At 36.0% G+C, this 13,568-nt stretch overlaps 1 protein-coding gene across 1 annotated transcript in view; it reads right to left on the bottom strand.

The window, feature by feature from the left end:
• Positions 1 to 2,233: 2,233 nt before the first annotated feature.
• The window catches only part of LOC124722937 (delta-aminolevulinic acid dehydratase), a 52,145-nt gene continuing 40,810 nt past the window's right edge, over positions 2,234 to 13,568 (bottom strand). Inside the window, exons 5-8 of the mRNA XM_047248098.1 lie at positions 12,434 to 12,666; positions 12,163 to 12,279; positions 10,245 to 10,344; positions 2,234 to 2,428 (exon numbers count right to left, since the gene is read on the bottom strand). Coding sequence (XP_047104054.1) covers positions 2,358 to 2,428; positions 10,245 to 10,344; positions 12,163 to 12,279; positions 12,434 to 12,666 — 521 coding nt within the window. The 3' untranslated portion in view covers positions 2,234 to 2,357. The remainder of the gene's footprint in view (positions 2,429 to 10,244; positions 10,345 to 12,162; positions 12,280 to 12,433; positions 12,667 to 13,568) is intronic.

Here is a 13,568-nt window from a genome sequence, read left to right on the forward strand (position 1 = left end):
ATAGGTGAACATTATCTCGATTGTTTAAATAAAAGAATTTCAAATTTCATATAATTTTATATACAATGTATTATATTTCAGGCTAAAATGTATAAAAAGAAATTAATTTGGCAGTACTATGTATGTACTCTTCTTTTAGAAATATTTGAAATTACAAAATATCAGGCATACTTAAAATTCATATTATTAATTGCACAATCTAACACTAATAATTAAATTTATTTCTGGATTCATTTATACGATAATGATATAACTTGGTTATGATTCTTCTTTCGTCAAGAAATTTTGTAAGCTCTTTTAATTTGTAAACTCTTTGGAATATTGTGAGTACTGCAGAATGTGAGGAGTAGTGGGCATGCCTCTGATGGAAACAGATGTATTTATATTGAAGTGTTGGCAGAAGAGCCAACACTGTGTTGCTAGAGGAGGCCGAAATGCACGCGTTTAATTACACGCTGACTGGCGTGAGGTCTGGAACAGTTAAGGGAATTAATAGTAGCAAATAAAGTATGTAGTTGACATACTACTTAACTTTAATCCACAATTGGTGTACATCGCTCTTGACGGTACATGTTATAATCTCAATATCAAATGCTATGGCGCCTTGCTAGGTCGTAGCAAATGACTGAGCTGAAGGCTATGTTAACTATCGTCTCGGCAAATGAGAGCGTAGTTGTCAGTGATCCATCTCTGGCTAAGTTGGCTGTACAACTGGGGTGAGTGTCAGGACGTCTCTCCAGACCTGCCGTGTGGTGGCGCTCGGTCTGCAATCACTGACAGTGGTGACACGCGGGCCCGACGTATACTAACGGACCGCGGCCGATTTAAAGGCTACCACCTAGCAAGTGTGGTGTCTGGCGGTGACACCACATATATGATCGACACTAACAATGTAATTTGTAATATTAAGTGGAAATTGTAAAGACAGTGTGATATTTAATAAACTGACAAAAAACAAAATTCAAGAAATATACACGCAAATCTTCATCAGTTATTTAGTCACGTTAAATCAAAATTTCAGTTGCCAGAATGTACCCCTACACGCAAAAAGTGGAGCCAACAATAACAATAGAAAATGAGGATAAATAAAAAGGTTTTCTTTTGTATATCTTAAGTCTCTCTAAGCTTTTGAAAATAGTGAAGAGACAAAGAATTTTAACGGTTATATGTGTGAGGGTAAGATTACAACTGTTCCAAATTTTTTACTAAATGAAAACTGTTTATGGGAATAGTGTGATTAAGCATACAGAAGTGCACGTGGGGTGTGTAGTTTACAGCAAACAGAATGAATGTTCATGATGAACACAAGAGCCAGTGTTCCTCATCATGACTCGTGAGATGGTGATGTTTCTTATTGATTTTTTGCTCCTTGTGGAAACAATTACTGCTGCAAGGTACTGTGAAGCCCTAAAGAAACTACAGAGGTAAGCACAGGACATAAGGGAAATTTTAAGGAAGGGCGTATGCTTCCTGCCTGACAATGCGAGTCCCTGCAGAGCCAGTATCGCAAATGTAACTCTGATTCATCCGGTTGGGACATCAACCACTCTGATCACAGCCGTAATCTGGCACCTTCAGAAAGTCGTCTTTTGAGTTCTCTGAATATGTTTATGGGTGGAAAAAGGCTTTTCACTGACAATAACATCCACAGGGCCATCAAACAAACTGTCAAAGAACCTGTCATCAGAAAGGTCATCCCTCGGCTCAAGAAGTGCACTGAGAACAAAAATGACGTAACTCCAAAAGTAATATTTGAAGTACATCTGTAAATTATAAATTACTCTTTAACTTATTGCCATTTTGAGTTTTAAACAACCGAGTACTCAATTTCTGGACATACCTCATACCATGGTTGACAGGAATGGAAATTGAGAACTTGTAACATTGCAGCATGTCAGCAATCATGCATAATTTAATGATTATAAAGAATTCGCCTCGATTGCAAATAGAAACTGGATGTTGACCTAGGTTTTGGCATGGTACACACGTACCATTTATTTTAAATTTTATGCGAGTCTTTTGCCCTTTTGAGTGTTCTCTATTAATGTTGGACCATGCCTCTTTAGGCAGTTTGTAGTTTTGGTGCGTTCCGAAGAAGGCATGGTTATCCATGTCGAAACCTAGGTCAACATCCGGTTTCTATTTGCAATTGAGGCAGATTCTTTATAATCATTACAACAATGGAAATCATCTAGTGACAATAGTTTTCAATGTAATTAATCAAATGCTCTGGTAACAACTTTTAAAATTCTTTAATAATCCAACACAATATAAAAACTGATTATCATAATGATAAAAATACCAAGTACCATACCAAAAAACATTCTTGTCTAATCCGACTATTTTTATATACTTTTTTAGTATTTGGACTTGGGAGCCAGCCAGTCCAATATTAATGGTGTGAAGTATGTGATAATACAATCAGCACCTAAAACAATTTAAAAAAAATATTAGTTTAACAGAAGTAATAACAGAAACAATATATAGGCCTACTACAGAGATCTGTGAAACACCACAGTTCTACGCAAGTTCTATCCCAGTCCACAACTAATGTCCCTTATGCCAGGAGACATACTGGTACTTACCATGGGCATATCCTAAGGGAATCCCATAGTCCATCCAAAGAAACTGTAACTTAATAGTTAATAGTAGGCTAAATAACACTATAAGATTTCAGTTTTTTTATGGAACATTTTTTTATAATATGAATACTTAACACCATATCAACATACTGCTAAAAATTTAATTTTGTCACTGGGAGAAAATCTAGTAATCGTGATTGTGATAATATAAGGAAATGACAAATACATTGATCAGCCAAAGCATTATGACCACTGCCCACCTTGAGATTGAATGCTACCAGGTGGCACTGTGGACACATGATCCAGTAAAGGAAATATATAAGTGGAGCAGATGCAAATGGTGAATCATTCTAGTGACAAAATGATGCACAAAAGGGAAAAACCACTAAAATAAGTGACTTTGACAAAAGGCCAATTGTTATTGCCCGGCACCTGAGAACAAGCACCTCGGAAACTGCAAAACTGGTTAGCTGTTCACATGCATCTACGGGAAGTTGTTGAAGGATGATGAAACCTCAAGTAGCCAACAAGGTGTTTGACATCCACATCTCATTACAGAATGAGGAGGTAGGACACTTGGCCACTCTGTGAAGCAGGATAAGCAGCAATCTGCGACAGATCTGTTGACACAGGAAAATGCTTGTGCAAGCACACCATATAGGCCTAAAGACATCGTCAGTTACAACTGCAGTGGGCACCAGATCATCCAGATTGGACCACGGATCAATGGCAATGTATCACCTGGTTTGATGACTCACATTTCTTGTTACACTAGGTCAATGGTTGTGTCCAGACACATGGCCATCCAGATGAATGCCTGCTCGATGCTTGCACTGCACCACTGATGCAGGGCATTGGGGGCAGTATTACACTATGGGGGACATTCACCTGGACTTCCATGATACTTGTGGTAGTATTCAAAGGCACCGTGATAGCTGTGGACTACACGAACATTATTGCATAATGCCTGTAACCCTCCATGCTTGATGTCTTCCCCAATGGTGATAGGATTTTCCAGCAGGATAACTGTAAACGTCGCAAGACTGGATTATGCTAAGGTGGTCTGAGGAGCCCTACAGAGAAATCACATTTGTGTCTGTCACCACATTTGTCAGATCTGAATCTGATCAAACACATCTGGGTCACTATGAGGTGCCATTTCTGTGCCCAAAAACCACCAGTTTGTAATTTATGGGAATTGTGTGACCTGTGTGTAGACATCTGGTACCACATAACTTCAGAAACCTACCAGGGACTTGCTGAATTCATGCCCTGAAGAATCGCTATTGTACTGCATGCTATTTAATGAGTGATCATAATCTCTTATTTCATCAGTAGTGTCGGGCTTACCCTTCTTAAGAACACTGTAAATTTATTCTTCTAGGTAAGGAAGAAAATTACAAGATTACTTTGGAAGGCTGCAGCTGTTTCAGTATCTTTATCATTACAAATACATACTACATGGTAGAATCATACATTATTCCATTAGTGTAAGAGTCTAACATCAGCAACTTCAAAAACTCGCGCGCCCACACACACACACACACACACACACACACACACACACACACACACACACACCAAAGATGTCTCAATAATTTCACTTGTCATTTAAAAACAAACAATAAGAACTCCAGGTTGGAATATCAACAATATTAGGGAAAGGATAGACTGTTTCTCACCATAAAGATGACCCACTGAGTTGCAGACCAGCATGTAACATGGGTAATAGTATTTTCATTGAGCACATCTGCAACTCAACAGGTCATCTTTATGGTGAGTAGCAAGCTATCTTTTTTCCTAATACTGCTGTTCATTTTCATTAATTTTGACAAAATTATAACAAACTACTAATTACTGCATTTCCTAGTTGCAGTAACACTTCACTTTTGTTTGATTAAAATGTTGTGTAGTATTTTCAACACTGCATGGGAGAAAACTATCCCTTGCACTAGTTTTCAATTATAAACTCCTTTGAAAAAAGGTTCTTCTTCAATGTGCAGTTGTATCATGGTTACAATACCACATAAAAATTCTATAAAGTTCAAAGAACACCATGTGGCCACTGGTATAGGAACTAGGCCTAAGCACAATGAGAAACTCAGGCAGGAGAGTACTGCAAATGTTAGAATAAGGAAAGGTTCTCATAAAAGTATAATTAAAAATAATGTAAGTATATTTCATCAAAATATTGGGAGTTTAAAGAATAAAATAGATGAGATTCTGATTTGTTTAGAAGATTTAGAAGCTGAGGATGAAATAGAAATACTATGCCTGTCTAAGCATCACATTGTTACTGATATGGATAAGGTAAATGTAAGTGGATATAAGCTCTGTGCACATGTAATTAGAGAAAATATGGAGAAAGGAGGAGTTGCCATATATGTCAAAAGTTATCATTGTACAGAAAGTATAGAAACAAAAAAGTTTTGTGTAGAGAAAAATATAGAAGCATGTTCCTGTGGGCTTAAATTAAATAAAGGCACATTTATAATTGTAACTGTATATAGGTCTCCAGCGGGAAATTTTCATCTATATCTGAAAAATTTGGACTCCTTGTTGTGCTATCTGTCAGACAGGGGGAAGCAAATTATTATTTGTGGGGACTTCAATGTAGATTCTCTGAAAGAGGGTAATAGGAAAAATGACATTGAAGTATTACTCGGTTCTTTCAATTTGACACCCGTTATTGATTTTCCTACTCAGGTGGTAAAGGATAGCAGCTCACTGATAGATAACTTCTTTATAGACCAAGATAAGTTTAACCAGATAAATGCTCAGCCTGTTGAGAATGGTCTTTCTGATCATGGTGCACAGCTGGTTACAATATATGACATAGCTCCATTCAGCAGTACTAAACAGTCCTCCAAAGTAGTACTTTCAGTCAACGATTTAACAATTGCAAATTTCCGGGAAAGCCTACAGCTGGGATGAGGTGTACCGTGAACCTGATGCCAATTTAAAATATAATTTATTTCATGACACTTTTGTAAATGCATTGGGAAACTGCTTCCCCAAGAAAATAGTTAAATATACTCTTAAGAAACCATGTAACAAACCATGGCTTACTAAGGGTATAAAAATATCTTGTAACCGGAAAAGGGAAATGTATCTGACAGCAAGAAAGAGTAGTGACCCAGAAACTATCAAACATTATAAAAACTACTGTGCTATATTAAGAAAAGTTGTTAAAAATCCAGAAGTATATGTATCATGTCTGAAATCAGCAACTCTGATAATAAAATTAAAACAATTTGGAATATTATTAAAAGAGAAACAGGTCAACCCAGAGCACAGGAAGACAGTATTACCATCAAATTGAATGAAAACTTTACAAACAAAAAGTCAGAAGTTGAAAATATTTTTAATAATCATTTTCTAAATGTTGTGGATATAGTAGGATCCAGGTGTTCATTAGAAGATGCTAGGCAGTTAATGGAAGAGGCCATACCTATGCAATTTGATACAATTGAAATCTCACCCACTTCTCCCTCTGAAATTAGGAATATAATAAACTAGCTTAAAAGCAAAAACTAACATGGAATTGATGGCATTTCCAGAAAAATACTAAAAGCTTGTTCTCAACAGATAAGTAAGATTCTCAGCCACCTGGAACAGGGCATTTTCCCTGATAGACTGAAATATGCTATTGTTATACCTTTGCATAAAAATGGGGGTAGATCTGATGTCAACAATTACCGTCCAATCTCCCTTCTAACAGCTCTATCCAAAATTTTTGAGAAAGTAATGTATTCAAGAGTAGCTTCACATATCTGTAAAAATGAAGTACTAACAAAATGTCAGTTTGGTTTCCAGAAAGGTTTTTCAACAGAATATGCCATATATGCTTTCACCAATCAAATTTTGAATGATCTGAATAACCGGACACCACCCATTGGGATTTTTTGTGCTCTCGCAAAGGCTTTTGGTTGTGTAAATCATGAAATTCTGCTAGACAAGCTCAAGTATTGTGGCATGAGTGGGACAGTGCACAAATGGTTTAATTCGTACCTAACTGGAAGAGTGCAGAAAGTTTAAATAAGCAGTTCTCATAATATGCAAAGATCAGCACATTCCTCAAACTGGGGAACTATCAAGAATGGGGTTCCACAAGGGTCGGTCTTGGGTCCTTTGTTGTTCTTAATATATATTAATGACTTGCCATTCTATATTCATGAAGAGGCAAATTTAGTTCTCTTTGCTGATGATACAAGTATAGTAATCACACCTGACAAACAAGAATTAACTGATGAAATTGTCAATAATGTCTTTCAGAAAATTACTAAGTGGTTCCTTGTAAACGGACTCTCACTGAATTTTGATAAGACACAGTACATACAGTTCCGTACAGTAAATGGTATGACGCCACTAATAAATATAGACCTTAATCAGAAGCATATAGCTAAGGTAGAATATTCAAAATTTTTAGGTGTGTCCATTGATGAGAGATTAAATTGGAAGAAACACATTGATGATCTGCTGAAACGTTTGAGTTCAGCTACTTATGCAATAAGGGTCATTGCAAATTTTGGTGATAAACATCTTAGTAAATTAGCTTACTACGCCTATTTTCACTCATTGCTTGCATATGGCATCATATTTTGGGGTAATTCATCACTGCGGAATAAAGTATTTATTGCACAAAAGCGTGTAATCAGAATAATAGCTGTAGTCCAGCCAAGATCATCCTGCAGACATTTATTTAAGGATCTAGGGATATTCACAGTAGCTTCTCAGTATATATACTCTCTTATGAAATTTGTTATTAACAACCAAACCCAATTCAAAAGTAATAGCAGTGTGCATAACTACAATACTAGGAGAAAGAATGATCTTCACTATTCAAGATTAAATCTAACTTTGGCACAGAAATGGGTGAATTATACTGCCACTAAAGTCTTTTTGTCTCTTACCAAATAGTATCAAAAGTCTGACAGATAACCAACAAGTATTTAAGAAGAAATTAAAAGAATTTCTGAATGACAACTTCTTCTACTCCATAGAGGAATTATTAGATATAAATTAAGAAAAAAAATAAAAATAAAAAAAAAATAAAAAAGTTGTTGTATTAACTTAATTATGTTGTTAAATTAACTTAATTATGTCGTGTATTGGAAAATTTGACTCGTTCAACATCATTATGAAATATCGTATTCATGATCCATGGAACTAGTATTAATCTAATCTGATCTAATCTAATCTGGCATTTAGGCATTTCACTGTTGTGGGGAAAACTACTGTTTGATCACTATCATGCTGAACATAGTTTAAAAAATGTAAATATCGTTTTCCAAAATATAACTATAGATGATTTGCTTTTTTTCCCTCAAGGTCTTCCTCAGTTTTATACAGCAGATATTCTGCTCCTACAAAATGAGAATTTTTATGAACACTGACTCATTTACTGCCTCTGAAAATCTCACTGAACTATTTCTGGTGACAGCCAGCCATTGCTTGTGAATGCTCACATTTCTTCTTCTAACTCTAAACAACTGTTCTCAGGTAATTCACTCTACACCACAAAATATAATCTAAATCAAATCTATTTTCAATTGACTTCACTCTCAATTAATGCAAGTAGTCCATTATTTATGAAATTTAAAATGTTCAAATGTGTGTGAATTCCTAAGGGACCACACACACACACACACACACACACACACACACACACACACACACAAGGAATAGAAGCTCCGGCAGGAGGAGCCGCGCAGGCAGTGACATGGCACCTCAAACCGCTCGGCCACTCCGCGCGGCATGAAGTTTAAAAATTACAGAAAATACAACTCTGTGCATCATACAAAACTTCATCAGAATGATTATAGGGGAGGGAGCAAGAACACTTAAAAAATAGAATAGGTTGTTGTTAATCACAGCTACTTTATGAGCAACATTTATCCTCGCACTGTCTTCTCTTAAAATTACACTGCTAGAAAGTAAGATTTACTGCAAATTTTATCAAAAGCTACAGAGAACATTATTTTAAATAACTATGACTTTTTTGCACTGGTGACTGTGCGTCTCTAGTTAAAAAAGTGCTATCCTGACATTTGTTATTGGCCTTTTGACACTGATTTAATTTGGGTATCAGCTGATGTGTCACCCCTGTGGCTAACACTGTAAAATTATAGCACATCATATATAAAGTGCTCAACTATGAATAAAGCTTAAGCTTACTTATGTTGCTTTAAAGGTCATACTGCAGTTTCTGATTGCCACTGTTTTAATCCTACAATGTTCTTTGTGGTTTTAACACTATGCTTTATCTATGTAGGAGATGCCTGCCACTGAAGTCCCACAGCTTGCAAACATTTGTACAGTACACTTAACTGAATCTTCATGCTCCTATAAATTTCAGTACTTTTTAAATCTTGTGTCTAGAAACTAAATTTGTACCTGTCTGACAAGACTTTTACAAAGAGAGAATTTTTATGCTGCTGTTCCAATGGTATTTGCATGTTTGTACACTGTTGTCTACATTCTGAACACTAACAACGTTTACAGTTTACAGGACAGTAACACAATATTAAACATTTTATTAACAATTTAAGGTTTGCCACTTTCATACTTTTAAATCATAACTGGGTAGCCATATGCTCAAAGTATCTCCGATTTCTTGAAGAAGATGACTTCTCTCTCCCTCTCTCTCAACTACACTATACATTTTCCATCTTTTCATCTATTTTTAATCATCATCTATGGACTGAAGTAGACACACTGCTTACTAGTGTATTATATTTGATCTCCCCCACCTTTCTGCAAACCCCCCCGTATCATTGCGTCACCTTGTCCTCAACATGTGGGCCCTCTCAATGAGTTACCTGCCCTTACTTTTTCACATTCCCAACCTATCCCTCTCTCCTCCCCAATGAAGGAACTGTTAGCTCAAAAAGCTAGGGCGGTATATCTGCATTTATGTCTACCTATCAGCAGTACTGACAATATGTCTCCTAAAGGAAAATACTGGCCTGTAATTCTGTCTTAGCCATTTTACAGTTTTCTCACATGAATCTCCCTTTTGATATGAAACATTACACCTGAATTTAAAAAACAAAAGACAGAAAAATGTCTCGCATATCATTCTCAGTCTGACATAATAGCAGAAAAGCAAGAAGTCAGAACTTTTCAACATCCACCTCACCTTTATGAAAGAGTTGATATTTTTAAACTAGCTACCTTCTGGTACAGATTCTAAGTATAATATTAGCTTACGCACAACTACTTAATTTTTTGTTAAAATAATAACAATAACATTATTAAAAATAATAATATTTTGTATGAGCTTCACTAATATTATTACACATTACGAGGAAGGTTATTTGGAACTGCTCATTTTAGTGGATGGGGGTGGGGCAGGTTGGTTTTGTAGCACATCAGACAGCATCCTATTAGGTGAAACTCAACCGTTTGAACAAACTAAGAATAAAATATGTCCATGGCATATTTGAAAATAAAATCAACTGTGAATAAAGAGAGTTTGTCATTGTAAATTATTATTGAACATACATAATTCCTGAACAACAACAACAACAACGACAACAGCAACAGCAACTACAAACCACCACTATTTTGAGAGTTAGCCTCAGTAGTCTCTTGATTTTTTTTTTTTACTCACAATTCATATTTATAACGTTAAAATGTTGTATATCCAAAGCAACATACCTGCTCTTCTCATTGCAAGTAATACCTCTTCTAATGCTTGTTTCAAATCCAACGCACCAGCCTTTGCAGCATGATACAGCATTGCATATTCTCCTGATACCTATAAAGGAGGAATCTGAGAGAACATATTTCAATAGAGGAAAGGAAACTAGGATAAAGAAACATACAAAGGGGAACCCAGAAGTAAAGATAATTATCATCCTGCAAGCAGAGGATCAGAAGAGCAGAAGTGGGAGACTATTCTGCTACAGATCTCCACAATACACTGTTTTTAATTACTGGCAAACAAATTTCTGTGGAAGTATCTGTAAGGTACAAGTACTTGCCTAGTTTTACTGCTGTAGAAATGACAAAACTACATCCTAACATCCAATTTTATCAAAAAATTTTATAAGCAATGAGACCTAATCTAATACGTGTGACCCAGAGATTGAGGAACAATCACACCTGAGGAAGACTACTTCATACTGTGTCCAACGGTAACTGATGCGGGATTGATGAGCTGCTCCGTGCTCATGTGATATACTTGCAAATGCACTGTGCATGAATTCTGGCATTATATTCCGGTCATTAGGTTTGTGGGGAATAAATGGAGAATAAATAGTATTCATTTTTTGCCATGCAAAACTGGTAAGAATCAATGTAGAAACCATATTCTTTTTCTTACATAAAAGGAATAGTCCACCATGATTTCTTCCCCCCAAGATACCACAATTACACAGCTTTACACCTTTCAAATGTTAAAATGGTTTTATGGGACACTGCAGAAGCAAATGGCCTGCATTGTGGTGCATTAAGGATTGACTGCTACTTTACAGCAATACTTCTGCTCACTCAGCATTTGTCCCTAGCTGTTTTTGGCCAAAACTAAAATCACAACTGTTTTAGACCCGTTCTAATCACCATATATGGCTCCCTGCATGTTTCCCTATTTGTTAGAAGAAAAAATAAGTCTCAAATGGGAATTGTTTTCATGACATAGATGTTGTGAAACAAGATCCACCAAACATTTTAAAAAGCATTATGAAAATTAGCACCTAGTGCATAGCACAAGTTCCTTCCAGCAGAATCTGTCAGTACCACCCACCCCCAAGCAGGAAAGGAACTACTGGGCTCAATCATAACAGAATAACAATATATTTCTCCAGCAACATATTGTCTGTGACCCATTTAGCATACATCAATATTGTAAACGAGGTATTCAAAAATTTACCCACTAATTTAACTTCTTTTGAAACTAACCAGATGGCAGATTTCACATGATCATTAATAGTGTGAAGTATCACATAATCATAAGGAGTCACTTGTAAACAGCTACAGGAGTATGAACAGTATTTCTGCAGTATGGGAACAGGTGAAAGAAGAATGCTGTTTATCATAGCAAAAGACAGTTGAATTTATTGGGCCTGTTCACGGCAGCAGTTCACATTATGCTGCAGTTTTTTGAAGTGCGAAAGCTTTGTTCTTCATGAGTTTCTCACCACTAAATGAGTAGGTGATACATTGTGTCTAATAATTAATAAAGCTTGGTTATGATCCTAAGATTTGAAAGTCGCATGTAGTGCCACATGAAAGGCATTGTTACGAATAATGAAACCTATTTTTATCATAATAATGTTACAACCTCAGCAGAAAACAGGTTGCTCTATTGTCCTCTATTTTAACTGTGTGATTAGCATTACGGCTTTTACCAAGAGAAATATTTTAGAAACAAAAAGCTACATAAATATACATGTTAACCTGACTGTAAACCACTAGAAAATTTTAGTAATTTAAGTGAACTTGAGACAACACAAATTAAGTTGAATAAATAGTAATATTAATTCCCTGCATAATTAAAGCATAAAAATGTAAAAAAAAGAACCAATTAGAAAACTTCCAACAAATTTCTACAATAGGTGAAACTGACTTTCCTCACCTGGAAAACGAACAATGGGTATTCCGGATGGTTCTCTTTTGTCTTCTTGACGATGTCCAAATATGGTAGCCCTGGTTTGACCATTAACATGTCACATCCTTCTTCTACATCACGTGACTTCAGGCACAAAAATAGTGAAAGACATTCAGTAACAAATAGAACAGTGAATACAATAAAAAACATAGTAAATTTACTATTCTTGATTATGCGTAAGGTTGTTTTCACAGGATATATCAAACTGATATAAAACTGCAACAAATGTGTTACATACACAGGCCCTTGCTGCTAATCCTTGACTGCCAGGTGGCAACTGGTAGCATTTTCTGTCACTGAACACAGGAGCTGATTTTGTAACAGAACGGAATGGTCCATAAAACCCTGATGCAAATTTGGCAGAATATGATAGAACAGCAACCCGATTACCAAATCCAGCTTTGATAAGATACTCCTTAATAGCACCAACACGGCCATCCATCATGTCAGATGGTGCAATTATATGTGCACCTGCAGATCAATAGAAAAATTGGAATTGCAGTCTTTTGAATCTGTCACATTTGATACTGTTAAGTAATAATGATAGCCTTATGTAAACTTCAAATAAAATAAATATAACTCACAGTCCTTACCATCACCATCTCAAGCTAAACATCTGCTTGACACTGAGGATACTTGACAAGTACTTGCTCTCTTTGACAAAGGTAGGAGAAGGAATCTGCTGTGGCTTTTCATAAGGAACTATCATTTTGTTCACCGAGTGTAGTGATATATCGAAAACAAAGTCTACATCTGTGTGGTCACACCAAGATTGAAACCATGGTTCTCCAATTATGAATCCTGTGTTTCATCGCTGTACCATCTCTCACAGTGCCATGATATCTGGAGGAAAAAAGCTGCTGGCAGCAGTAGCCTTCACAAGATGAACAAATAAAATATTACAATTTAAGATGAAGTCTACTTTGGGTTAAATGGGTTAATTTACTAGCTACAAGCAACAGTATGGGCTACTGCTTGCTGCCAACAAAGCAAAACATAGTTCCATGAAGTCAGAATGTAAGCAGTGTTTCATAACATACGAAATGTTTCTGAGCAGCTGCCAGTGAATTCAGCAATTGCTGATACAAAGAAATAGCTTATACTCATTTGTATTATGCTTTGAGGGACTGATATATCATTTGGTGCAAATGCAAAGAACAAGAAATCAACACAAATTATCCATAGAGAATTTAAAAAAAAATCTTTAGAAAGCTGGACTAAAATTTTTATGTGCTTTGAATGTGACCCAAAAGCTGACAAACTGGTTGAACTAAGAGGTACCAACTCCCACTTACAATGTTTCCCTCCCAATGTGCCAATGTCAGACAATAGCATTTCATCATACATTACAATCTATAATGGACATCGGCTCT

Source organism: Schistocerca piceifrons, chromosome X (assembly GCF_021461385.2).
Source record: "Schistocerca piceifrons isolate TAMUIC-IGC-003096 chromosome X, iqSchPice1.1, whole genome shotgun sequence".
Taxonomy (NCBI): Eukaryota; Metazoa; Arthropoda; class Insecta; order Orthoptera; family Acrididae; genus Schistocerca; species Schistocerca piceifrons.